The 27541-nt window shown below is 49.0% G+C and overlaps 2 protein-coding genes across 7 annotated transcripts; one reads left to right on the top strand and one right to left on the bottom strand.

Annotated features, from left to right (window-relative positions):
• On the bottom strand, positions 1-8882 carry TXNL4B (thioredoxin like 4B). 5 transcript variants are annotated; one of them, XM_025370965.1, is made up of 4 exons: positions 7867-8151; positions 5951-6115; positions 4410-4561; positions 1-307 (listed from the first exon to the last, which is right to left on the bottom strand). In XM_025370965.1, exons 2-4 carry the CDS (start codon positions 6080-6082, stop codon positions 238-240), a joined length of 354 nt encoding a protein of 117 aa, XP_025226750.1. In that variant the 5' UTR covers positions 6083-6115; positions 7867-8151; the 3' UTR covers positions 1-237. The 5 variants fall into 5 exon arrangements, with proteins under 5 accessions (XP_025226750.1, XP_025226748.1, XP_025226749.1 ...); XM_025370963.1 differs by lacking the exon at positions 7867-8151 and adding an exon at positions 8693-8882 and having other exon boundaries at positions 5-1906; XM_025370964.1 differs by having other exon boundaries at positions 5-1906; positions 8145-8364.
• DHX38 (DEAH-box helicase 38) lies at positions 8125-27307 on the top strand. 2 transcript variants are annotated; one of them, XM_025370953.1, is made up of 28 exons: positions 8125-8550; positions 10620-10961; positions 11304-11491; positions 12152-12256; positions 13133-13280; positions 13414-13532; positions 13691-13767; positions 14219-14374; positions 14921-15082; positions 15556-15663; positions 15971-16083; positions 17544-17681; positions 18072-18258; positions 18416-18601; positions 18957-19097; positions 19482-19592; positions 19687-19803; positions 19972-20079; positions 20457-20569; positions 21793-22001; positions 22098-22252; positions 22676-22831; positions 22907-23041; positions 23235-23360; positions 23851-23946; positions 25355-25476; positions 26813-26929; positions 27025-27307. In XM_025370953.1, exons 2-27 carry the CDS (start codon positions 10636-10638, stop codon positions 26895-26897), a joined length of 3687 nt encoding a protein of 1228 aa, XP_025226738.1. In that variant the 5' UTR covers positions 8125-8550; positions 10620-10635; the 3' UTR covers positions 26898-26929; positions 27025-27307. The 2 variants fall into 2 exon arrangements, with proteins under 2 accessions (XP_025226738.1, XP_025226737.1); XM_025370952.1 differs by having other exon boundaries at positions 26813-27307.
• Positions 27308-27541: the final 234 nt, after the last annotated feature.

Here is a 27541-nt window from a genome sequence, read left to right as displayed (position 1 = left end):
TGACTTAGGCAAAAAGAAATTTTATTCTTTCACAGAAATCTGAGGGAGGCAGGCTGAGTTCACGCAGGAGTTCAATAACATCAGGGATCGGGCTCTTTTTGTTCTTCTTAGCATGTCAATGTTTTACCTCATGGGCCTAAGATGGCTGTTGTAGCTCCATGCATCATGCTTAAACCAGAGGCAGGAAGTGTACGATGGAAGAGGACAGAGGTGACGGCCTCCTCCTCTCGTTTTGTCTTATTCCTGGAGTGACTCCCTCCTTTTATCAGCAGGAACACAAGCAGTGCCCAGCAGCCTTCCCTCTGTCCTGTATAAGCCAGAAGCAAGCCTCATGGCACCTCTCCCTGCAGAAAAGGGGTGGAATGGAACCCCTGGCAAAGGGGGATGGACTTGCAGTGACAGTGCTGCTCTGAACAGGACTGGGCTTCTGCTGGCGAGGAGGTCAGCGGCTGCTAGGCAGATCACAAGCTGCCTCGACCATGGTTCTCCAGCTCTGCGCCTGCCCTCTCCTTCTAATAAATGTTTCAATAACCATAAAGAGGGACAGTAATTTGCCCACGGTTGCACCAGGCGCCCCGGAAGAGTAAGAATTCCTCACAAAGTTATTAAAACAGGCAAATCTCATTAAGGGTGACATTTCTTTCTAACAATGCTGACATCTCTTTTAGTTTTGAGCTTTAGTAATACAATTTTCTGCCTCAGGAAGAGGCAGCAGCTTCTGGGAAAAACCTGCTCCTGCTAAGGGTGGCTCATGCATTGTTTTACCTGAATAGAGTGGTGGAGAGTGAAGGTTCAAATTCTCACTTTTCATATTCAATTTTATAATATAAAAAATAATTAAATGGGCCAGGCACAGTGGCTCACGCCTGTAATCCCAGCACTTGGGAGGCTAAGGCGGGCAGATCACGAGGTCAGGAGATCATGACCATCCTGGCTAACACAGTGAAACCCCATTTCTACTAAATATACAAAAAATTAGCCAGGCGCGGTGGCAGGTGCCTGTATTCCCAGCTACTCGGGAGGCTGAGGCAGGAGAATGGTGTGAACCCAGGAGGCAGAGCTTGCAGTGAGCCAAGATCGCACCACTGCACTCCAGCCTGGGCAACTGCATCTCAAAAAAAAAAAAAGAGCCAACCAGGACAATGTTTAAAAGTCAGACCCAAAAGGCTCCAAAATAAAACAAACTTGTCTGCTCAATTATTTATTTGAAGAGAAACTACAGTAATACAGACTGGAGATGGGAAAGCATGAGGGATGTATGAGCGGAGAAATGGGCAAAGGGGTGTGTGTGTGTGAGAGTGTGAGAGTGTGTGCATGTGTGTGTGCAGGCATGCAGCCAGCTAGGGTAGAAAATAAGTACTTTTGCTTCTATGGGAAGTGACTTTCCAGTTCACTTGTGTATCAAATGAACATGATTAAATCAAATTGTACTAGCCAATGTTTTGGAGGACTCTGTATTAAAGGAATAAAGAAAAACATTAGAAAGAGAAGTTACAAAAATCACCGTGGGGAAAATGAACACCAATGACTTGGCTGCTCTAGGCTTGCAGGGAGTAGACAGGCATCCCAGGTCATCAGAGAACCAGCGGGGTCTTCTCCTCAGGGGCCAGGTTTTCTACATGCAAGTATAACCTCTTCTCGTCTGGGACACGTTTCCAAAGGACTTCAGAAACAGCACACCTGGATTCAGGTACTTGTCAAGATGTGCCTTTTTCTTCATCTTTGACAGCAGTTAATGTACTAAATGTCTTGATAGAGAAGGTCATATTTGGGAATATTCTTGGGATCAATAGGACTTTGGACAATAAGCTTCCCCCTCATTGCTCCTCGATAGATTACTTCAATCAAATCTATGAAGTCTTGTTTGGTTTTGAAGCTTCCCACAAACTTAGTGTGATCTGGAGATCTAGACACCATAGAAGAGAAACAACTGCTCTAAGAACTTTGAATAATCACTTGTGGAAGACTTTCAGGATAAACAAAATGAACAACAGCTTTGTTATTTTCTTCTTGTCAATGAGACTTCAGATATAAAGCCCAACATTTTTTTCAATCATTTTTTTCCATTTAGTAAATGACTAAACCCAATGCTGTGGGTCACTAGCATGGAAGCTCTGTCACGTGAAAAGCTTCAGCTTCAAATCTATCGTAATCACAAAATCTATTTTTATCACTTCTCATATCACCAAGTGTTGGAATGTACACTGTTTCTGTGTTTGCTGTTGTTTTTGCCTGGGCACCGTGCAAAGCCCATTCAATACTCACGGCCTTTAAGTTCTAGTCGCTTATACTTTTGAGTACTAGGTATTAAAAAATTATTTTTTTAAGAAAAGTATCTCAAACATCAGGTACGTTACTATAAAAATTTTAAAGAAAGAAACAAAATCACCGATGAGGCCAGAGGTCACTTTTCAGTGTATATCCTTCCAATTGTGTGTGTGTGTGTGTGTGTGTGTATGCAGATACATACTTTTTTCCCAACACTGGAAATTATGTCATACAAATTATTCAGTAATATGTTTTTTTCTAGCTAACATGTATTTCTTTCAGTTGTTAAATCTGCATCTACAACATCATATTAAAGTCCTGGAAGTGTAATTACTGGGTTAAAAAGTGTAAACACTTTAAAGTATTTGATACATAATGTTGAACTGGCCCCCATAAAATGTTGTCCCAAGTTAATACTTACATCAACTGTGTTCCAGTAGAATAAACAGCTTTAAAATATTTTGTGTTTTTTGTTGTTGTTATTGTTGTTGTTTTGAGATGGAGTCTTGCTGTCACCAGGCTGGAGTGTAGTGGTGTGATCTCTGCTCACTGCAATTTCCACCTCCCAGGCTCAAGAGAATCTCCTGCCTCAGCCTCCTGAGTAGGTGGGATTACAGGCGCCCACTATCATGCCTGGCTAACTTTTTTTCTTCTTTTGAGACGGAGTCTCACTCTGTTGCCCAGGCTGCAGTGCAGTGGTGCAATCTTGGCTCACTGCAAGCTCCACCTCCTGGGTTCACGCCATTCTCCTGCCTCAATCTCCAGAGTAGCTGGAACTACAGGCACCTGCCACCACACCCAGCTAAATTTTTTGTATATTTAGTAGAGACAGGGTTTCACTGTGTTAGCCAGGATGGTCTCGATCTCCTGACCTCGTGATCCGCCTGCCTCGGTCTCCCAAAGTACTGGGATTACACGTGTAAGCCACCGTGCCCAATCACGCTTGGCCACACCCGGCTAATTTTTGTATTTTTAGTAGAGATGGGGTTTCACCATGTTGGCCAGGTTGGTTTTGAACTCCTGACCTCAAATGATCCGCCTGCCTCAGCCTCCCAAAGTGCTGGGATTACAGGCGTGAACCACTGTGCCCAGCCTAAAGCACTTTAAAACAGATATTCCACACAGTTTCAAATAAAGACAAAAAGGGTACACAGATCTAGATAAGTGGACACCTCAACCACAGTAGAAATGGTCAGAATCATGGATGCATCCAATCATCAATATTAAGTATTGAGATGGTAACTGGATGGAGTGGAAGGCATTAAATAAGACTTCATGTTACTTATTCTTGACAGGCTTTGCTGAAGAATGACTTAAAATTCTCTGAATGGCGAAAAGCAGGAAACTTTGCAAGAGAGAAGCACATCTTAGTTTGCTGGAAGGAATGCTTCTTTTATAAATGCCACTCACCAGTCCAAAAGTGTTTTTTTTTTTTTTTTTGAGATGGAGTCTTGCTCTGTTGCCCAGGCTGGAGTGCAGTGGCCGGATCTCAGCTCACTGCAAGCTCCGCCTCCCGGGTTCACACCATTCTCCTGCCTCAGCCTCCCGAGTAGCTGGGACTACAGGCGCCCGCCACCTCACCCGGCTAGTTTTTTGTATTTTTTAGTAGAGATGGGGTTTCACCGTGTTCGCCAGGATGGTCTCGATCTCCTGACCTCGTGATCCATCCGTCTCGGCCTCCCAAAGTGCTGGGATTACAGGCTTGAGCCACCGCGCCCGGCCAACCAGTCCAAAAGTTTAAGAACAATTACGTATTTTGTTTCAAATGAAATTTCTGGGAAAATTTTAAGAGTTCTTGATTTAGTTAACATAGCTATTTTATATTTTATAGACTTATGGATGGTAATGCTTCGCAAACTGTACTATTTCTTCATACTTAAGTTGGAAATTAAAATTTGACAAACCATGTGTATGCACCATATTTTTAATTAAAAAAATAAATAAAATTTGACAATCATACCTGAAACACTGTCATTTTGTAGCAAGGCTTTGCATAAAAAATTAGAGAGTGCATCAGTTGAGGAAACAGTGCTGATACAAGACTCACAGAGTCAACATCACATGCAAATAGGCAAGCCACTGAAACTGCTTACCAAAGGAAACTTACAAGGTTGCAATAACTTCAGATCAACTGCACTTACCCATAATCCACTTTCATATGCTGCCCATTGAAGAAAAAGACAGTAGACGGAATATAACTGATGTCAAAATACTGTGTATAAACTGGAGTTTGGTCTACATCTACCAGGTATATAGCAGCCATTTTACTTAAGTCAGAATAGGTCTTAGAAAGCTGCAAATGAGAGAGACGAAAGTTACAATATGAGAGGCAGCTAATGTTTCTTCTGTGAAACTTGTTACTACAACAGAGTATTTTGTTTGAAAAAAACTCCTGGGCCAACAATGCAGCCCTTGTGGCTCCCACATTAGACACAAGGTAACCCCATCCTCCAGAGTCTCATTCCCTGCAGACGGGGTGAGGAAGGAACCTTGGGAAACTGCATGAGGTTAGGAGGGTGACAGCATGGGAGTATTCTTGTTTATTCATTGCAGAAAGAGACCTAACCCAGAACTAAGACCTCTTCTGGCCATTTCTACTGCTGCCATCCTGTGTAAGAACTAAGCGTAGAAATCCTTGGGGAAAACTGTGAATCTATTTCTTCCTTTAATTTCCTTCTTTGAATGTTTTTATAAAAGTAACCCATGCTCATTTAAAACAACACAACTTAGAAATATGTAATATGGATACTGAAATTCCCTAATGTCTCCTTCCTCCCAATCCTCCCAGAAATGAAAATCACAATTATTAGTAACAGACACTTATATGACATTACTATGTGGTAACTGTCCTAAGTGCTTAACATTTGTTAACCCATTTAATCCTTACAACATTCTTAAAAGGTATATGCTACTAGAGTCCTCAATTTATAGATAGGGAAACTGAGGCACAGGGAGGTAATTTGCCCCAGGTCATACAGCTCCTAAGGAGTAGGGCAGGGATTGAACTTTGGCAGTGTGGCTTCAGTGTCTACATTACCGACTTCTGTGGTATTTCCTCCTCCCTACGGCTGAGGGTAGAATCCTCTGGTCCTTTTTTCCCCAGGGCTAACACATCACACCCTCATTGTAACCACGGAAATGTGGATTTGTACGCTCAGCTCTTACACAGGATGGCAGCAGTAGAAATGGTGTTAAGAGGTCTTAGTTTTGGGTTAGGTCTCTCTGCATCAGGCACATACTGGAGGCAGCACACGAGACAAGATTATTTGCAGCTACAGAAAACTGAGTTCAAATCTCAGCTCTGCAATATAGTGGATCTGTGCCTGTGGGAAGTTACTTGACCTCTCTGGCATTTTCTCTCCCACTGGCAAATGGGGCTACTATTATCTTACTATTGTAAGCACTGAAAAGATAGTGTTCACAGATGCTTGTTAATAGTTTTTTGCTCTTCCATTGCCTTGTTGGTGAAACAGCATTGACAGCTTCTAGTGGGTAAGGACATCCAAGACAGATTCAGCACACACAGATTTGGGGGTTTGGCTCAGAACAGGCACACAATCAGCTCTTAGTGAACTAAATGAGCAGCCATATACCCAACCCTGACTACTCCCTCTCATGTACTATTCAGATGCTGAAGTAAGAATATAGATTATTAATAAAAACCACTTAGACAGTCACTTACAATATCATCTAGCTGCAGACAGACAGGATCTTCATCTCTTCCAAACCTGAGCACCAACACCTTCTCAGCAGTACTTTTTATCGCCTGGTCTACTTCCTTTTTGCTAGTCAGCTTGGGCAGCAGGAAGCTCATCCTGAGATAACCCAAATGTGAATCCTGTCACTCCTGAAATAAAGGTGCAAAGTTTAAAGATAGTTTAGATTAAGTGTGTGAGCCCTCATTAAAAAAAACTAATCCACAGAGTAGCTAATGCATTCACATGGTATAAAAGAAACATCATAGAAAGGTAATATTGTGGAGTTTCCCTCTCCTTGTCCCTGCTCCTTGTGCCCTGTTTTCATTGCTCCCTCCCCCGGGCCAGATAAGTGCTTTCATTAGTTTCTCATGTATTTTTCAGAGTTTTGTTATGCATTCACAAAAAAATACAAATATGTGTTCCTACATTTTTTCTCTCCCTCTCTCTCCCCCCCAAAGATAGCCTAGTCTATCAATGTTTCAGCAAGAAAGCGATGACACTCTGAACTTTGGTAATTTGAAAGCAGTTTAATTAAGGCAGTTGTAGAAAAACAACAGGGTAAAGTGTACTACTTTGGGGCTAGTAACACCGGGATGCTATACCCATCCTTAGGCCATGGGAGGAAGGAGCCATGGGAGGAAGCAGTTATAAGAATTGTGTGGCAAAAAGAGGTGAGTGGAGAGGACAGTGTATAGGAGGGTGGCCTGCTGTTAAGTGTTGCGGCCACTCTCCTCCCTCCCTCCGACCTCTGCTCGTGAAACCACTGGCTGACTTCAACTGGAACCAGAGGGCAGGGGCCTGTTGAGGCAGGCAAACCTCCCCATCCCAGAGCAGTCTAGAGGAGGATGAAGAATGGCTGTGGAGGGACCAATGGCAGATGTTCAGCGCACACACTTTATCTACTCTTCTGCACTTTTCATTATTTCAAACCTAACCTATGAAAATTGCCCCATACCTCTATATAGAAAACATCCATATTCTTTGTCATGGCAGCATATTATTTCTTGCATGTGTTGTTACACATTTTAAACAGTCGTTTATTGTGTACATTATATTATTACAAAACCTGGCTTAAAGATTCTAGGTGCACCTCATTACATGGCAAACAGATCAGTTAAGAGTGTGTGTGAAAACTACAATTCCATAAACAAATAATAAAATGCTGAGGTACAAGGGGCTTAATCCAACTCCGTCATTTTACAAACTAGCTTGCTTACAGTTGCACTTCCTGTTACAACGACAAGGACTAGAATACAGGCCACCAACTTTCTAGTCCAAAAGAAGAGGTACAAATGGACAGTAAATACATTTGAAAAGTTAAGCTTTACTAGTAAATTAAAAGATATGTTTACAAAGTCACTGAATTGGCGAAAATTAAACAAGACAGTGGCACACAATAATGGCAAGAGTATGAATGTAGGGGCAGACACAGGGAGTCCCTACAGGAATGCAGGCACAAAATCTTTCTGGAAAGAAAGGGAACATACTCTTTGACCAATAACTCCACTGCTTTCCTCTCTCCCTCTCTTTTCCTGAGAAGGTGTCTCGCTATGTTGCCCAAGTTGGTCTCAACTTCCCAGGCTCAAGCAATCCTCTCGCCTCAGCCTCCCGAGTAGCTGGAATCTGAGCCGCGCGCCACAACTGCAGAAACACCAAAAAAAGAAAAAAACTTTGAACTCACTTTTGTACAAAACATTATTACAGTGTATTCCACAAAAACAACTGGAAATAAATATCCCCAAACACCATCATTGGTCACCTCTGCGTATGAAGGCACGGGTGATTTTTATTTACAGCGGGGCGCGCATCTCTCATTTTCCAAAATATCCGATGTGTGTATTTAAAGTCACCTGTGTTACGCTGCTCCTGGCCCACACGCGCTAGGGACCGTAGCACTTACCTTACTCGTCCACGCCGCCTCCCTCCCTTCCACTTTGTGACTGTCGGCAACCCCTTCTCGGAAGAGCCCGGGCGCGGACGGCTCCTTTCATCAGCCCCAAGCCGGGCAGAACCCTAAGGCCAAGTCACCCAGGACCTGTTGCCTAGCAACCCTTGTGGCCCCGCTAACGGGAAGGAAGCCGAATAGAAAACGCACAAGCACAGAAAAGAAACTCCCGGTCGTCTGTCGGCCCCAGCTCAACAGCCCAATAAACAGAAGAGCTTCTAGTCACCGCCCACCTTACTCGGCTCTGACCGGAAGCTAGGCGTCACCTCCGCCAGTGTTAAAGATGGTCGACCTTTTTTCCCCTCCTTTTCCTGCCCCCAGACTAGAGGCGGGATGTCGTCTTTTAGATTGTGATTGGTCACAAGGAGACTCGGAAGTGTCTCTGATCAGAGCCCCAGAGGAGGCCTTGAGCGCCTGTTGGCGTTCCGTTCCACACTTGGATCCAGGAATCGGCGTGTTCCAGACTGCTCTCTATGGTAGCTTTGGGCGGATAGAGGGGACCGCGCAAGGTATTAAGGGACAATAATGGCCGCTTTCAAGGTGTGGATTTTGGCTCCTTGAGCCTGTCTAAGCGAGGGGTGGCAGGGCCGGCGCCCCAGAATCCGGGACAGAAGGGTCCCAAGAGTCGCGCTTGGTGAGGTGAGAGTCCCTTCTTCCTTCCTGGCCTGCTCTTCTATAATCATGGCGGCTCCAGGCGGCGGATATTGGTTCCCTGCCTAGGTCCGGGCCCCAGTTTGGGGAGTTCCTCTGTCGTCCCTGTCACCCAACTTGCCTTACTCACCTCAGGGATGCTGCACCCGTCCTGCCCGCCTTGGCCTTCCTCCTTGCTCTGGTCAAATCCTGCTGCCTGGAGCGGCCTCGCCGAGATCCAGGAATGCTGCCTGGAGTGGCCTTGCTCCCTCTCCTAGGCCTCCGCTGTAACCCGCCCCAGACTGTCTCCGAGCCCGAGTAGGACTCCTTGTGTCTTCCTCTGCTCTCTCACAGTGTTGTTTATACCAGGCAATCTGGTGGGCGATCTCTTCTACTAGAATGTCAGCTTCAGGTGGGCGGGGATTTTTGTCTTGTTCTCTTCTCTGTTGCTGTCTCCGAGAACAGCAATTGGCTCAGGGACGCCCTCAGTGAATAATTGTTGAATGCGTGAATCTAGGTTCTTTCTTCCCTGGCTTTCTCGTACCCCTTGTAGTTTCTTTGCCATTAATTCTTCTCAAGAATCTTGCTCTTTAGCTCTTATTTGTTCTTCTCAGCAGCTAGTTAAGTCCTGTCTGGCTGCCTCCTTGTCCTGTGTTGCTGGAATCTTCCTTTGCTGTCTCCAGAAATGTTTGGGTTTCTGTTCTCCTTTAATAAGTTTAAATTAATTCATTTTTAAGTTTATCAAACGCTTATTTTGCTAGACATTGAGCTACAGCAGTCAACGACACATCCAGTGTTCTCTCACCTGTGTAGAATGGCAGTCCAGGGTACATTTCCTAGTTTAGACAACTATTGAGCAGAGCCTGTATATCTTTATTTTCTTGTGTGGATTTCCTCGCATACGTACAGATGTCACCAATATGCAGCTTTCTTTTTTCTGTTCTGCCTGATGGCATTTTCAAAATGTAACTCTTGTTTCTGCATTAATATTATGTGTCCAGTCTGTTTGACAGTACTCTATAGAGCTGTGCATTTAATTAGAGTTTGGTAAAAAATTCTGGATTCTGGTGGCACCTCCTTTGCTTTGCTAACTTGTTGGAATGAGAAGAATTATCCAAGCACCCAGAACTGGTATATGTTCATGAGTGGCAGATGTGTAGTGAGAGGTAAAGAGAAGCTTGTTCCAACTTGTAGGAACAGAAGTCTTGTAGCCACTTAAATACTTCTCAGTAACACCTTTTCCTAACCTAGTATTTCTCATAAATATTTTTGGTAAACCTGGATTGTTATAAAACTGATTTTGGCTGCTGTGAGTAAATTGTTTTCTGTAAAACGCAGCTAGGCTAAGAAAAGCCACTAAAGTATGGAGAACATGGATGGTAGCCTTCTGCCCCATCTCCGTGCTGCTGTACCTGTTGTTTAAAGAGAGGAGGAGGTAGAACTCATGTAAAGAATGGGTGAGGGACCAACAGTATATAGGAGGATAGCAAATAATATAATGTAGCAGTTACATTTATGTTAACTCTTATGGTTACATAAAGAGCTACTCTTTATGGTTTCACATACACTTTTTGTTTGATTCTCACAATAGCTTCATGAATTAGATAAAGTAAAAATTATTTCCATTTAATAGATATGAAATTATGGTTAAACAAAGATTAAGTTATTTACTTACCATCATACAGGTAGAAAGTATCAAGAGCCTGGTTTCTAATTGAGGTTTCTGACTCAAATTTAGTGGTATTTTCCCTATACCCCTGTTACAGATGACATCAGGCTCTAGAAAGTATCCCTTAGTGAGGCCTTTTATTGCCTCTTGGATCCTTGTGGGGGGTGGGGAGGAATATATGGGGTGTGTGTGTACCTATTTTGGTGTTTGCTGGGGGTTAGAATAGGAGGATCTTTGGAGATTGTCAGTGACTTGATGGAAAGGTCTTGGAGAGAGGCAGCAAAAGTAGTCCTGGTCTTAGGGGGAGATGGGAAAGGTTAATCACCTAAATATAACCATAACTGCATTTATTCTGGGATATGGTAGAGCTGAGCCTTTTCCAGTACCAAATGGTTTGCCTTCCTTCCAGAGAAATTCCAGATCCTATGATGGGGGACACCAGTGAGGATGCCTCCATCCATCGATTGGAAGGCACTGATCTGGACTCTCAGGTTGGCGGTCTTATTTGCAAGACCAAAAGTGCGGCCAGCGAGCAGCATGTCTTCAAGGCCCCTGCTCCCCGCCCTTCATTACTGGGACTGGACTTGCTGGCTTCCCTGAAACGGAGGGAGCGAGAAGAGAAGGATGATGGGGAGGACAAGAAGAAGTCCAAAATCTCTTCCTACAAGGACTGGGAAGAGAGCAAGGATGACCAGAAGGATGCCGAGGAAGAGGGCGGTGACCAGGCTGGCCGAAATATCCGGAAAGACAGGTAAAGGCCTTAGGAGGGGTTAGCCCATAGGGAAGCAAATGGAGGCTGGAAAATAACATCTCATGTTTATCTCTCAGTTTTCCTGTTGGAGATTTAGAGCTTTATGATTTTATTTTGATTCTGTAATATTGAAGGTAGGTAGGAGTTTGTGGGGAAAAACAAAGGTGACTAAAGACTAGATGGTAGAGGTTAGAAATGCCTTGGGTTGTTGCCATATATGAGCCTGCTGTCCCAGGGAGAGAAAGTGGAAAAGGAAAGATCACTTGTTTGGACAGCCAAAGGTTTTAGGGCAGAGTTTTTCTCCTATAGAGGGGCCCTTACCAGTTGCTCTCCCTGTTTCAGACATTATCGATCTGCCCGGGTAGAAACTCCATCCCATCCAGGTGGTGTGAGTGAAGAGTTTTGGGAACGCAGTCGGCAGAGAGAGCGGGAGCGGCGCGAACATGGTGTCTATGCCTCATCCAAAGAAGAAAAGGATTGGAAGAAGGAGAAATCGCGGGATCGAGACTATGACCGCAAGAGGGACAGAGGTAAACTGTCCAGCACATTTCCTGTTGTCCATTAGCATTTGAATAAATGTGTCAGCCTTTTTCTTGTTGCAGGAGTCTTTGCAACACCCATTAGTTAGGGAGTCCTGTTTGCGTGATATCCGCCTGAGTGGTTTTGACCCTGTTGGGATTGGGAATAGTAGTTGAAGAAAAGAACTGTTGCCTGTAACATAGGTGCTCTCCTTGAGTGTGTGGTCTTTGTTTTATTACGATAAAGGAGATAATGGGTAAATATGTACAAGAGACCAGCGTTTCTAATAGTATTGGTGATAGAGAAAGGACAGTGCTATGGAACAAAGCTAGACAAAAAAAATCCAATGCTGTGTTTGCTCAGTATTAAGTTTTATAGCTGATAGAATTATAACTATTAAAAAAAAAGATTTACTGTAAACTTGTACTATTATTTTTTGAATTTTTGCTAGAAAATAACTGTTACTGTGGGTTTGAAACTTTCTAGGCAGTAACTATTTTTCCCCCTTGGGAGAATGGGCATAGGTGAGTTTCAGGAGTCTACGGATCACATTCGAGCAGTGCAGGTTGCACCTGTGAGTGAGTGGGCAGCCTATGTCCTTTCTCTAGGGTGAAGATGGGTGTACCTTAGGATGGGGTGCATGTTTTTAAGCTTTGTGTGACTCTTCATAGATGACCGGGATAGAAGTAGGCACAGCAGCAGATCGGAGCGAGATGGAGGGTCAGAGCGTAGCAGCAGAAGAAATGAGCCTGAGAGCCCACGACATCGACCTAAAGGTAGACTCACTGTTTTGGTGGCTTGTGAGGATTCCAGTGTATAAAAGGCAGAGTGAGTGACTCTTGTCTTCAGGGAGATTGCTGAGGCATTGAGTCAGAATTCCCCATTCCACCATGAACATCTGGGGATAGTTGGTTCTGAGTCAGGTGGGCACGGCTCTGCACTTGGGGTGGATATGGTTCCTGTAAGGTGAGAGGCTGGTTTGCTGAATGGCCAGTTTTCCAAATGGCAGGAAAGAATAGGGAGTTGGAGGTAGAAGGGTTTATTAAAAAGAACTATTTATATCCCAGAGGGGTGTGTTTGTAGAGATAAAGTAAATGTCCCTTAAAATGTTGTCATAAACACAGAATGAAAACTGGACCATTGGCCAGGTGCAGCGGCTCATACCTATAATCCCAGCACTTTGGGAGGCCGAGGCAGGCAGATCACTTGAGGTCAGGAGTTCGAGACCAGCCTGGCCAACATGGTGAAACTCCGTTCCTAGTAAAAGTACAAAAATTAGCCTGGGGTGGTGGCGGGCACCTATAATCCCAGCTATTTGGGAGGCTCAGGCAGGAGAATCACTTGAACCGGGAGGCTGACGTTGCAGTGAACCAAGATCACACCACTGTACTCCAGCGTGGGTGACAGAGCGAGACTTCCTCTCAAAAAAAACAAAAAAACAAAAAAAACAAAAAGAAAAATATATCCTGGACCACTAAAAATTGAGATATCTTAAAAAACTGTCAAAACCGATCTTACCCATTATAGATACATGCAAGGTTTAGAAATAGTAAAAGAAGTAAATTTGGGGAATTTACTTTTGGCAACTGGTTCTAGAGCCATGTCATGGTTAAGTGAGATGTTTCCTGTGGATGTGTCTTCTGTGGCCCCAGATGCAGCCACCCCTTCGAGGTCTACCTGGGAGGAAGAGGACAGTGGCTATGGCTCCTCAAGGCGCTCCCAGTGGGAATCGCCCTCCCCGACGCCTTCCTATCGGGATTCTGAGCGGAGCCATCGGCTGTCCACTCGAGATCGAGACAGGTGATGTTCCGGGCAGAGCAGCCCAGTTTCGCTGGGTGGCGGTAAGGAGCCTCGGCAGGGAGAGCAGATGGCGGCCAGTAGGACGTGGCTTAGCTCAGTGACAGTTTTGTGATGCTGGTGCTGCTGTTCCCAGGTCTGTGAGGGGCAAGTACTCGGATGACACGCCTCTGCCAACGCCCTCCTACAAATACAATGAGTGGGCCGATGACAGAAGACACTTGGGGTCCACCCCACGTCTGTCCAGGGGTCGAGGTGAGGCCTGGGGGGCAGGAGGCAGAAGAGCAGGCTTGCTCGCCCTAGCGAGGATGAGCAGGGGCTGCCCTTCTGGAGCTGCGTGGCCCTGCAGATCTGTCCGGGGCCGCTGGGGATAGGCCAGGGCGTGGACTGACCTGCTCCCTGTGCTCCTCCAGGAAGACGCGAGGAAGGCGAAGAAGGAATTTCATTTGACACGGAGGAGGAACGGCAGCAGTGGGAGGATGACCAGAGGGTAAAACTTTATATCTCTGAGGGGCTGATCAAGGCTGGTGGCCGTCTGTAAATGGGTGACCCTCTAGCAGGACTGGGCTTTGATGAGGGTGCACCTGAGCCCTGTTCAGCCCCGATGCCCTGGAGTCTCTTTGCAGAGGCATAGGCGGCAGGGTGAACCCTGTCACTCACTGCAGTAGGCTGACCTAACTTTTCTGTTATGTGTTGGTGCCACCATGTGGTAACTCTAAGAAGTGCTGTTGTGATGGGCTGCCCTCCAGTCCTGTGTAGTCTCCCACTGTGGTTCTCCTCCAGACAGCACGTGGCTGCAGGGTGGCCTCTCCAACACCCCTCACAAGGGTAGCTCCACTGTAGTAGTGACTTCCTACCACACGTCCCCTCCTCTGTTGGCCATGTCTCGTGCATAAACTTGATCTGTCCCTCACTCCCTTGCTTCACCTCCTGCCCTGCAGCAAGCCGATCGGGATTGGTACATGATGGACGAGGGCTATGATGAGTTCCACAACCCACTGGCCTACTCCTCTGAGGACTATGTGAGGAGGCGGGAGCAGCACCTGCATAAACAGAAGCAGAAGCGCATTTCAGCTCAGCGGAGACAGATCAATGAGGTGAGGCAGCCTGCAGAAGTTGGAGCAGATTCAGAGCTGGCGGTAGAGCACGTGGGGAAGCAGCAGGTTATGCCCAAGTGAGGGCAGCACAGCTTGTGCCCTGATTGCCGAGAGGACCAGATCCTCTGGAGGTGGAAGAGAAATGGGTGATGAGCCTTTTAGTAGCTTAAGGGAAGCCCTGGCTCATACTTCTCTCTTTTGCAGTACTTCCTTGAGGGAAGGTACTGTTGATGGGAGCAGGTGCATTGGGACCTGCCTCTGTGGTCTGTGTTCTTTGTGTCTCTGATGTGGGCTAGGGGTGCTTACCATTCATATGTCCATCTAGAGGTTCTGATTTAGATGAAAGGTGCTGCTTCTTAGAACAAAGTCCTGCAGGTGATTTGGGATCAGTTCCTCTTCTGTCTTTGGAGCTGTGGGTAGAGGCCTGTGACATCTTTGCAGCCACCAGTGGCCTTCTGTCAGGACTTGATATGTGGACACCTCGTAACCTTTCAGGACGACCTTTGGGGTGGAAATTTGAGTATGGCTCCCATTGTGTCCTCACAGGATAACGAGCGCTGGGAGACAAACCGCATGCTCACCAGTGGGGTGGTCCATCGGCTGGAGGTGGACGAGGATTTTGAAGAGGACAATGCAGCCAAGGTGCATCTGATGGTGCACAATCTGGTGCCTCCCTTTCTGGATGGGCGCATTGTCTTCACCAAGCAGGTGAGGCTCCTCTGTGGCCAGGGACAAGATAGCTCAGAGAGACCTGATGTGGGCCAGGTGCAGTGACTCATGCCTGTCATCCTCGCACTTTGGGAGGCTGAGGTGGGTGGATCATTGGTGACCAGGAGTTCAAGACCAGCCTGGGCAATATAGTGAAACCCGTCTCAAAAGTACAAAATTAGCTGGGCGTGGTGGCAGGCACCTGTAGTTTCAGCTACTTGGGAGGCTGAGGCCGGAGAATTGCTTGAACCTGGGAGGCAGAAGCTGCAGTGAGCAGAGATCACACCACTGCACTCCAGCCTGGGTGACAGCGAGACTCTGTCTCAAAATGAAAAAAAAAAAGGCCTGATGTGGAGACAGGAAAAAGAGAAGGGGAAAAATAGTCCCTGTACCATGAGAGTATGGCAGTCCCTTTCACAGGCAGGACTCCTGCTGATTTTAATGGGCATTGCTCTTTCTACCCACCGCTGCAGCCGGAGCCGGTGATTCCAGTGAAGGACGCCACTTCTGACCTGGCCATCATTGCTCGGAAAGGCAGCCAAACAGTGCGGAAGCACAGGGAGCAGAAGGAGCGCAAGAAGGTTGGTTTCTTGTCACCGGGGCTGGGAAGTCTATGTGTATTTTTTTCTTTTTTCTTCTTTTCAAAAGTCTTATTAGGCCCACAGATAGAAGGTAGGAGTCCCCTCTATCAAGTCCTTAGTCATGACAGCTGCGGGGCCTGGTGTTGGGAGAGCTGGAGGCTTGAGGCTCGGAATGCGTAGTTAGTGCCACCAGCGCCCTGGAGGAGTTTACCACCTGCAGGGTGAAGCCTGCTGTCCCCTGGGATTGATTTTCCATTGCCCACAGTCATGTGGCAGGATGGAACAGACTGACCTTTTTCCTTTTCAGGCTCAGCACAAACACTGGGAACTGGCTGGGACCAAACTGGGAGATATAATGGGTGTCAAGAAGGAGGAAGAACCAGATAAAGCTGTGACGGAGGACGGGAAGGTGGACTACAGGTGGGCAGCCTGTGCCAGCAGCGGAGCAGCCTTGTTCCAAAGATGGGGGTCCCGTGCAAGCAGTCGCGGCAGAACTCATTGACTTTGTGGCTCCTGAGTGGGAGACTCTTAGGATGCCTGTCTGCATCTTCCACTCTCTCCGGTCCCTCCATCCTGGTCTCTTCACTGTCTTCCACTTTTCCTAGATGTGATTCCTGCTGCCCCACTGCTTCCTCTGGTACTGGTGTTGTGAGAGAAAGGAGGCCCAGGGAGGTTAAGTAACTTGTCTGAGGTCGCCCAGCTCATCAGTGAGGGAGTCATGATCAGACCCAGGCCGTCCCATATCAGAGCCACTCTGCTGAAATGCCTCCCAGGAGTTCATTGTGGGCCGCTGGGTTTTAGTCCCTTAGATTTCAGTTCACTATAAGAACTGCTTTTAAAAGAGGTTCCAAAATAGAAAGGGTTATCTTATTGGCCAGTGACTTCTCTGTTCATAGAGGCATCTAAGCAGATGCTGAGTTGGGATTCCTGCGTTGGGCAGGTAGGTGGCTGGACTCATCTGCCCCTCAAGATCCTCATCCTTCGAATGCCATCATGTTCTACTGAGCAGTCATCTGAGTTAATAATTGTCTCTACTCCTGTGTGAAATATCCAGATGAGAAGTTGATACTATTGATCAGCTTTTATTCATCTCTAGTTAACTTAATTCCTTAGGTATTAGTTATTGGGTGACCAGGAGGGACTGGGTGAAATTAGAAATAGGAAGCTCAACAGAGCATGGGGCGGCAGATCAGACAGGAAGTCTCTGGGGAAGGGGTTGGGGAGGAGTCTGTGGACAGTTTGGAGCACCGAACTGGTGTCTTTTTGCCAGGCAGCTTTGAGAAAGTGACAGTGCTCTGCGTCTTGGGTGTGTTCACACATCAGACGTTGAGAGCTTTCGGTAGAGGTTGCGGGTTACTGTTGAGTGGGGCTGTTTTCACAATTGTTTGAAAACAAAGCCGTACAGACTATGCTTTCCTGCTGTCCTGCCAAGAGGAGGGAGGAAGTTTGACCCATGTCGTGTGCTCTGCACCCTTACCTCCTCCCAAGGCCTGTGTGGCTATTTTAGCCCTTTAGGTGCTGTGCTGAAATTGCCTGAGGGTATTTTCTAAAAGTTTGTGACCTGGGGATTGATCTCCACTCCTCTTCTGCTCACTCTGTTTTGGTTAGAGGGTTTGCGAGCGTGGTAATCTGTAACTCCTCCGATCCGTGTTCAGCTCTGTTGGACCCTGTGGTGTTGAGTGTGTTGTGGATGATGGATTCTCACATAGCAGCTTCAGTCCTGAGGCCGATGAGAACTGTCTCAGATTCCCTGGCTGCTTTGGTGTCTCAGACTCTTGCCGAAGTCCTCATTCCTGAGCGTAGGAAGAAGGGCAGTAACCCAATCAGGAAGGACAGCATGGGACACCATACAGGGTCTTTAGGCTGCTGTGTGTTCCTAGGACAGAGCAGAAGTTTGCAGATCACATGAAGAAAAAGAGCGAAGCCAGCAGTGAATTTGCAAAGAAGAAGTCCATCCTGGAGCAGAGGCAGTACCTGCCCATCTTTGCAGTGCAGCAGGAGCTGCTCACTATTATCAGGTAACTTCACCCGGGGCCCAAGAATCTAGTGTCAAATCAGGGGTGCCCTTGGTCTCCCATGTTTACCCAGGAGCTCTTTTTCTTTTGTGCATTGCACCCAATGGAGAAGGGAAATAATTTTTTCCTCTGACCTCATGCCTGGGGTACACTGCACAAAGTAACGGGATGGCACCATTTTGTTTTAGCTCACCTGTTTAAACCTCACTATATTCCAGACGTTTCCGGTGGTATCCCAGTAAGAGGCTGTTTTCCCAGTGAAATTCTCCCTTCTAAACTGGCATGCTCCCTGGATAGCTAGTCACGGGGATAGGAGGTAGCGGAGGCTTCTCGAAGGCTGGGCGTTGGCCTTCCACTTTGGCTGATAAGTCCTTTGCCTCCTTGTCCTTGTAGAGACAACAGCATCGTGATCGTGGTTGGGGAGACAGGGAGTGGTAAGACCACTCAGCTGACACAGTACCTGCATGAAGATGGTTACACGGACTACGGGATGATTGGGTGTACCCAGCCCCGGCGTGTAGCTGCCATGTCAGTGGCCAAGAGAGTCAGTGAAGAGATGGGGGGAAACCTTGGTGAGGAGGTGAGTGGGCGTGGGGGCTGAGTCATGTTGTTATTCCCTGGTAGCCTCCACCCATTTGTGCCAAAGGGTGTGATCTGCTAAGACCCGGACCCCAGTACGGGGTGTGCTGGTGGTGAGCCAGTGGCCAGGGCGTCTGAGCCATCTCTCTGACCTCCAGGTGGGCTATGCCATCCGCTTTGAAGACTGCACTTCAGAGAACACCTTGATCAAATACATGACTGACGGGATCCTGCTCCGAGAGTCCCTCCGGGAAGCCGACCTGGATCACTACAGCGCCATCATCATGGACGAGGCCCACGAGCGCTCCCTCAATACTGACGTGCTCTTCGGGCTGCTCCGGGAGGTGAGGGCTATGTGGTTTGGTCTCTCTGCACATGGGGTGTTGACCAGTGCACCACCAGTAGCTAGTGGGGTGCTCCAGGTGGGCTGAGGGGTTCTCCGGCAGGCCAGAGTTTCCTGAGGCCTCTGGTTGCAGAGTTCACTTTCGGGTTGTAGTTTATGCTGTTCTTGCCCTGCTGAGGGTGACTCGGGGGTTTTCTGGGCAGTGGCTCCATTGCTTCAGTCTTCAGGATTGGTAAGAATCGAATAGGCCTGTTCGTCAGCTTTGGCTTCTGTTTCCTCGGGGGTGGTGCTAATGGGACTGGGGCAGGAGCCAAGGGTCCCCACCATGGAGGCCTCTCAGCCGCCTCTTCTCTCAGGTGGTGGCTCGGCGCTCAGACCTGAAGCTCATCGTCACATCAGCCACGATGGATGCAGAGAAGTTTGCTGCCTTTTTTGGGAATGTCCCCATCTTCCACATCCCTGGCCGTACCTTCCCTGTTGACATTCTCTTCAGCAAGGTATTGAAGCCACCATGTTACGAACTGACCCTTCCGTGCCATGCACTCTTTGATGAGAAGCCGGCTAGAGGGGTAGGGGACTGGGTTGGAGAAGATTTCTTGGGGACCATGGGGCAAATGGGGCAGCCTGCAGCTCTGGGGCTCAGGGGGACCAAGGACTGCTCTGGGTGAGGTTTCGTTTCATTGTTTCTTTGGGGCTGAAGTACAGGGCCCAGGGAGGCACTGTGCCTTCTTGTGGAGGCCTCGCAGTCAGGCCCATTTGGAGGTGAGCCTTGAAGTCCATGGCTGCAGCCCAGAGCAGTGCCTGGGCCACAGGGCTCCCAAGGGATGCCTGGCCTGCGCTTCTAGTACCTCCCTCTGACTGTGTCCCCACTGCTGTTGCAGACCCCACAGGAGGATTACGTGGAGGCTGCAGTGAAGCAGTCCTTGCAGGTACACCTGTCGGGGGCCCCTGGGGACATCCTTATCTTCATGCCTGGCCAGGAGGACATTGAGGTGCGTGCCTTGGTCACGACTGTGATGAGTGGGTGTGTCCTGCATATGAAAGGTTAGGGTTCCAGTGTCTCACAGCTTCTCCCTGGGCTCTCAGGTGACCTCAGACCAAATTGTGGAGCATCTGGAGGAACTGGAGAATGCACCTGCCCTGGCCGTGCTGCCCATCTACTCTCAGCTGCCTTCTGACCTCCAGGCCAAAATCTTCCAGAAGGTGTGACAGCAGGAATGTCCAGGAATGGCTTCTGGAGTTCTCTAAAGGAAGCGAGAGGGGATGTGACTGTCCTGGCAAGGGGTGGGCTAGGAGGTGGGCTTTTCCCCCTCGTGGAGCCTTTCCTGTCTCAAGGGACTCATTTTTCCCTCCCTGTATGTCCTGCTCTAGGCTCCAGATGGCGTTCGGAAGTGCATTGTTGCCACCAACATTGCCGAGACGTCTCTGACTGTTGATGGCATCATGTTTGTTATCGATTCTGGTTATTGCAAATTAAAGGTAAGAGAAGACATGGGAGGCAGGGCCTGGGTCTTCACCAGAAGCTAACTGAGCTGCGGGATGGGAAGCCAGGGCCTTGCTCTGGCCCTGGGATGCGGGGAGCGCGTGGAAGTGGTGGTGGTGGTAGGAGGCTCACATTGACTCACTGTGCTTGGTTCATTTAACTCGTCTACCTCGATGAGGTAGATAATTTAACAGTAGAGCTCACAGAGCTGGTGTTTGTGGGGAAGACTTCTTCAGGTGTTCATGAGAACATTTCTAGAGGCTCCTAGCTCTTCCTCTGCCATGTGTAGCAACCAGGGCTTGCCTTTGTCTCAGGCCTACCTCCACTTTCCCTTCACTCTGTCCTTTGTCAGCTCTTTGCCATCCCCTCCTAGGTCTTCAACCCCAGGATTGGCATGGATGCTCTGCAGATCTATCCCATTAGCCAGGCCAATGCCAACCAGCGGTCAGGGCGAGCCGGCAGGACGGGCCCAGGTCAGTGTTTCAGGTAGGAGCCCTGTGCTAGCCTGCTTTCCGGGGCAGCGCCGGGGTTGCTGAGCATGGAACCTGGGCGGGGGCGGGCAGGATGCTGGCCCTAGAGTTGGTCCCCAAGGCTGGAAGCTGCTGGCAGGGCTGCCGCTTGTTAGTCTTTTCATCCTATGCTACTGAGGAAGGAAGGAGTGGCTTTCCAGGGAGCTCTGAGGTCTGAGGCCAACTTACATGGATGTAGGTAGACTTGCAGGTAATTACAGCCTGCCTCCCTTCAGAGGGTAGGTCTGGACAAATGATGCCGTTGGTTCTTTATTTCTATTGTTCTCTTTCCCCGTTTTCTTTCTTTTTTTTTTTTTTTTCCAATTAGAGACAGTGTCTTGCTCTGTCACCCAGGCTGAAGTGTGGTGGTACAATCACGGCTCACTGCAGCCTTGATCTCTTGCACTCAAGTGAGCCTCCCACCTCAGCCTCCCAAGTGGCTGAGATTGCAGGCAGGCACCACCACACCTGGCTAATTTTTTTCATATTTTGTAGAGATGGGGTCTTGCTATATTGCCCAGGCTGGTATTGTGAACTTCTGGCTTAAAGCAATTCTCCTGTCTTGGCCTCCCAAAGTGTTGGCATTAGAAGCATGAACCACTGTGCCTGGCTCTCTGCCCCTTTTTTGTTCCAATTAAAAAAAAAATGTATTCACTATAGAGCATTAGTGACTATAGAAAAATATAAAGAAAATAAAACCCAGCCATGATTCTAGTCCCAGGTCCATTGGTTCCAGAAATGAAACAGATGGCTGGGCGCGGTGGCTCATGCCTGTAATCCTAGCACTTTGGGAGGCCGAGGCGGGCAGATCACAAGGTCAGGAGTTCAAGACCAGCCTGGCCAATATGGTGAAACCCCATCTCTACTAAAAATACAAAAATCAACTGGGCATGGTGGTGGGTGCCTGTAGTCCCAGCTACTCGGGAGGCAGAGGCAGGAGAATCGCCTGAACCTGGGAGGCAGAGGTTGGGCGATAGAGCCAGACTTCGTCTGAAAAAAAAGGAGAAATGAAACAGGTAAGAGGCCCCAGAAGGGCTGAATTGGCAGGCTGGAGTTTTGAATGGGTGGAAGTCAGTGATTCACTGAGGTAGGGGGTGGGGAGAAGAAATGAGAATGTCCTCCCTCCCTGTGGGATTCCATCTGTACTGGCTTGCCGTGGGGTTTCCTTGTGGTGAGAAGATGGGGTCTTCTCCCCGGCAGGCTCTACACCCAGAGCGCCTACAAGAATGAGCTCCTGACCACCACAGTGCCCGAGATCCAGAGGACCAACCTGGCCAACGTGGTGCTGCTGCTCAAGTCCCTTGGGGTGCAGGACCTGCTGCAGTTCCACTTCATGGACCCGCCCCCGGAGGACAACATGCTCAACTCCATGTATCAGCTCTGGATCCTCGGGGCCCTGGACAACACAGGTGAAGTGGCCCCGGGAGCCTCATGGGTGCTGGCGCTTGACTTCCCTCTTCTCTCTACTGTCCCATCAAATATCTGGGTTTGCTCATCTCTCCTAGGTGGTCTGACCTCTACCGGGCGGCTGATGGTGGAGTTCCCGCTGGACCCTGCCCTGTCCAAGATGCTCATCGTGTCCTGTGACATGGGCTGCAGTTCCGAGATCTTGCTCATCGTCTCCATGCTCTCCGTCCCGGCCATCTTCTACAGGCCCAAGGTGGGGCAGCGGCTGGCTCTCCTCTCTCCCCAGAGGGCTCGAGCAAGTGTCGGAAAGGGGAATGGCTTCTCTCCGTATAACTGAAATGGAACAGAGGGCGGAATCAAAGTTTCTGAAGAATGATTTTGCTGTTCTCGGTTAAGCAGGTTGGGGTAGGGGAAAGGAAGGGCTGGGCCAGTGGTTCTCAGGAAATGCTTTGGAAATTTGCAAGAGCATTTTTTATCTTCTGGTATGGTTGCTCTTGCGCCCTCATGTTTTAGAATAGACCTTTTTAAAAATTGTTTTTCTCAAATTGTCAGGGCAACCTGTTGACATGTTTGAAGTTCTATGTGTGGGTAGTTGGTAGTGTTAGAACCTCTGGGATGTGCTCAGTGGGCCTGGACCCCCCTGTACTTAGAGTGAAGGTTCTTTTTCCCTTCCTAGGGTCGAGAGGAGGAGAGTGATCAAATCCGGGAGAAGTTCGCTGTCCCTGAGAGTGATCATTTGACCTACCTGAATGTCTACCTGCAGTGGAAGAACAATAATTACTCCACCATCTGGTGTAACGATCATTTCATCCATGCTAAGGCCATGCGGAAGGTAGGGGTGGTGGATGAGCAGGATATTGGGATGAGGGAAGGAGGTCCCTCCTGCCATCTCGGTGTCCTGCCCTAGGTCCGGGAGGTGCGAGCTCAACTCAAAGACATCATGGTGCAGCAGCGGATGAGCCTGGCTTCGTGTGGCACTGACTGGGACATCGTCAGGAAGTGCATCTGTGCTGCCTATTTCCACCAAGCAGCCAAGCTCAAGGTGAGCCCAGGAGCCCAGTGGGCCCCTCCTGGCCTGATACCTGTATGAGGGCAAAGTCATCCTTTCTCCTGGTGCGGTTCTGCAGAGCTGGGCTTCCCCCAGAGGCCGTGTCAAGACAGTGTTAAGGGATGGGGTAGCTGCCCAAATGGGTGGTGTTTTCCTGACATGGCTACCTGTTGTGTCTCCTCCCTAGGGAATCGGGGAGTACGTGAACATCCGCACAGGGATGCCCTGCCACTTGCACCCCACCAGCTCCCTTTTTGGAATGGGCTACACCCCGGATTACATAGTGTATCACGAGTTGGTCATGACCACCAAGGTGAGTCTTTTCAGAGGCACTTGCATAACGCAGGGCCCCTGTCTGGCCAGGCTTTGAAACCCTTCACTGCCTTCTGGCATGAGCTTTTAGCCTGGGAACCTTAAGGCCACATGCGTTGCTTTGCAGGGTGTGTGAGCTTAGTTTTCATTTGGGGACTTGGGGAGGCTCTGCACAGGGTTGACCTCTAGACTGCAGTGACCTCAGCTGTGCGGGCAGGATCATTCCCCACTTGCTGCTTGGGATGAGCAACTCCTCTTGGTGTCATCAGTAGGATTTTCAGAGAGGTTGGGCATTTTCTCTTAGACACTAGGGGGCATTTTCTCAGGTGTGGAGGAGTTTGGATGGCAGTATCTGGGGTTTTTCCCTTCCTTGTTTCAGCCTTGCAGGGTCAGGGATTGGCCCCTTCCCATGTGGCTCCTAATTATGGAACCACTCTGGGAGGGACATTGGCCCTCCTGTGACCCTTGCCTCCCTGCCCTTCTGCCCACAGGAGTACATGCAGTGCGTGACCGCTGTGGACGGGGAGTGGCTGGCGGAGCTGGGCCCCATGTTCTACAGCGTGAAACAGGCGGGCAAGTCACGGCAGGTGAGGTTCTGTGCTCTGCGAGGGTGCTGTTTGCTTGTGGGGTCAATGTTCCTTCCACTGGGTGTTGCAGAATTGTGATCATCCAACCCACTTACTTCTCTCTGCAGACATAAAGGCTGCGATCTAGCAGGCTGGTCTGTGATTCCCCACCACCCACTCCAAAAACCAAAAAACTCATTATTGAAAAGTCCAAATATTCATAAAAGTGGGAAAAACAGTACAACAGGCCACCATGAATTCAGTGCCGTGCCTCTATAATTGTCAACATTCGTTCAGTTTCACTATTCCTACCCCCATCCACACACACCCATTTTTTTAAAGCTTATCTCATATATCATATTATTCATCCATAAATACTTGAGTATGTGTCTCTGACTAAAAGGACTTAAAATTTTAAATATAGCATCTGCGCCATTATCACTCATAAAGAAATGAATACTGAATGTCACCTAAGTCTTCAGTCTGCATTTGGATTTCTCCATTTGTCTCAAAGATAACTTCTTATGATCGATTGGCTTGAATTAGGATCCAGACATTGCAACTGCTTATGTGTGTTAACTGTTTCATTCTAGAACAGGCTCCACCCCACGCTTTTTCCATGACATTGATGTATTGGAGCCGCCAGGTCGTTTGTCCTGTCAGATAGTCCGTATGATATATTTGCCTCATCGCTTGCTCACAGTGGTGTCAACCTGTGCCTGTGTTTCGTGCACTTGCTGTAAGCTGGTGATGAGTCCAGTCACTCTATTACATCCTGGCTCAGCTGTGTGTGGCAGGGATGCCTGCCTGTGGCGCTCTGAACCTCCTCTTGGATGCCTTCAGGAGGTGTGTGAGGTCTGGTGGCCCCACCTTTGCTGTTGGGAGGATGGATGAGGGGCCACAGTGGTGGCAGCCTGCCCCTTCCCTGATAGGTTTCCACTGCTCCTCCATCTCCTTGAGGTTTTAGTGTCTGTCGATAGCCATCACCTAGATCCATATTTAGGGTTGCAAAATGGTGCTGGGCTTCGGCTTACCCCTTTCGTAGCATCATTCTCCCGACACCAGGCTCTCCTGCATCTTATGCCTGTCAGTTCCAGCCAGCAGGTAACATCTTCCCTGTTTTTCTGTACTTCCTGGCATAGTTGTGAACTTGATTTTTCAAAAAAGAAGGAAATGTAAGTACTTCCTGGACTGAGGGATGACTGAGTTAGGACTGATTGTTCCGTGTTTTGAGTCAATCTTGAGTCAATGAAAAAAGCAGGCCTCAGCTGTAGAAGAGAAGGTAGCTTTGGTACTGGGGCAGGCAGCCATGTGGAGCGCTGGGCTGGTGGATGCAGCGCCTGGTTTGTTGCAGAGATTTGGGTGCTGACGAAGCCTCCTTCCTTAGTGGTCCCCAGTAGGCTCAGCCAGGTCTGTCCCTCTTCAATAGGAGAACCGTCGTCGGGCCAAAGAGGAAGCCTCTGCCATGGAGGAGGAGATGGCGCTGGCCGAGGAACAGCTGCGAGCACGGCGGCAGGAGCAGGAGAAGCGCAGCCCCCTGGGCAGTGTCAGGTGAGCTCCAGCCTTGGGACTCTGGCTGGGATGGCACCCATCCCAGGAGGCTGCCAGAGACCAGGCCCTGATGCAGGGTCAGGATTTATGGGAAGGTACATGTGTGAAGGCGAACTGGTGACAGAAGTTGCTTGTGCATTGGGTGGTCACATGGACAGGTGGGAGGAGTTCCCAACAGTTTTAAAGTGGCGACTGTACGCCTGCAACTCCCAGTCATCGGCAGGGATTCAGGGCCTGAGGTGGCCTGGAGTAGCAGAGTGGGTCTCACAGCTTTACTCACAAGCAAGAGGGTTGGAAACCACAGTGCAGTGGGGAGAAGTGCGCCTTGGGCTTCTGTGTCTGTGCTGGTCCCCGGAGTTAGGCCAGACTTGACAGGTCGCAGGCACAGTCCTCCGTGAGACCACCCTCACTTCAGATACCAGCTGCAGGTGTGGACACCATCCTCACTTCCAGCCAACCCTCGACAAATCTGGGGATCCCTGTGGACCCCTGCAGGTTCAGTATTTGCTAGAATGACTTCCAGAACTCCGGAGAGTGCTGTACTTACCATTATAGATTTATTATACCAAAAAGGTACAAATTAAAGCAGCCAAAGGGAGAGATGTATAGAGCAAGGTCTGGGAGGGTCTCAAATGTGAAGCCTCGTTTGTCCTCAGGAACATGTCCCCACATGGCACACTGATGCATGACAGTATGACAGGTTATCGCCAGCCAGGAAGCTCACCTGAACTTCAGTGTCCGGAGTTCTTATCATCGGGGTTCGGTTCCGGTACTTAGGCACGAATGACTGAATCATTGTCACGAGGCTGATAGCACGTGGCTCAGAGCACCCGTGCTACCCCATGCCGAGAGGCCAGCCCGCCTTGAGTCATCTTGTTGGATAAACTCAAGGGGCTCACCAAGAGTCACCTCATTAGCATAATCTCTCAGAAGAGGGCTGAGGGGCCCCATGAATAGCAGACACTCCAGTCACTTGGGAAATTCCAAGGGTTTAGAGTTGCCTCCCAGGCATTGGGGACAAAGGCAGGCTGCTGTGCAGTTGGAGTGGTGGCAGTGAGGTGGAGGGAAGCTGCCTTTGTAGCTCCCCTAGGGGCTGTGGGAGGAGTTGTTAAAATCTGATCTAAAGCATTTCGGAATGAGTGAGCTTCCTTGATTACATCACCAGTCGAACATGGGGGCGGCAGGGGAGTGGGAATGTGCCCGGGAGGAGATCCCTCGGCCCCAGAGCTTCCCACCACGGGTTAGGAACAGTAAGTCCTGGGGCTCTGCATCCTCCTGCCCTCCCTGCTGGGGGTCAGGGCACGGTGTTTCCTGATCCCTCCTGCTGTGTCTCCAGGTCTACGAAGATCTACACTCCAGGCCGGAAAGAGCAAGGGGAGCCTATGACCCCTCGCCGCACGCCAGCCCGCTTTGGTCTGTGAGCTGAGGCTGTCCCCAGAGAGGATGGCAGCAGGTATTGGGTCCTGAGCCCTCTGGCGGGAGCCCTGAGGCTGTGGACAAAGCCCTTTCATCTGAGGACTTTCATCTGTGCACATCACGGCCCCCTAGGGCAGTTCCTGCTGGACTAGACTCTGGCAGAGGAGGTGGAGTTCTTCCATGCAGGAGTGTGGTATGGCAGGAGCCGGGCTGCAGAGCATCCGAGATGCTGCCGGGAGGTGGCTGGACCCATTGCATCCAAATAAACTGACCCAGGACGCTTGGCGTATGTGTGACTTGGTTGTGGCTGTGTCTTTTTTAATCCTTGTGTAAAGCAGCAAAAAAGACCTAAAGGGAATTGTAATTTGGTTATAATTCAGGATTTGGAAATAAATTTATTATTTGTAAAACATGACTGCATGTCTGACTTTTTCCTTCACCCCCTTAAATCATGTAGTAAAGGTGGGGGAGGGGGGCAGAAGCCTGCCCTGACTTCCCTTGCATGGGTCGTCCTGGATCCACCCTTATTAATGCACAAGGCAGGCCGAGCTCTGAGGGTGCCCAGCTGCTCCTGAGACTGGGGGGCAATGGCAGGTCCGCCTTGATGGCCAGGTCGTGGGAGGGAGATGCGCAGGAGTCTGCCCCAGCC

This window comes from Theropithecus gelada, chromosome 20 (assembly GCF_003255815.1).
Source record: "Theropithecus gelada isolate Dixy chromosome 20, Tgel_1.0, whole genome shotgun sequence".
Taxonomy (NCBI): Eukaryota; Metazoa; Chordata; class Mammalia; order Primates; family Cercopithecidae; genus Theropithecus; species Theropithecus gelada.
Note: the sequence above shows the minus strand (reverse complement) of the source record. Positions and strands in the feature narration are given on the sequence as shown.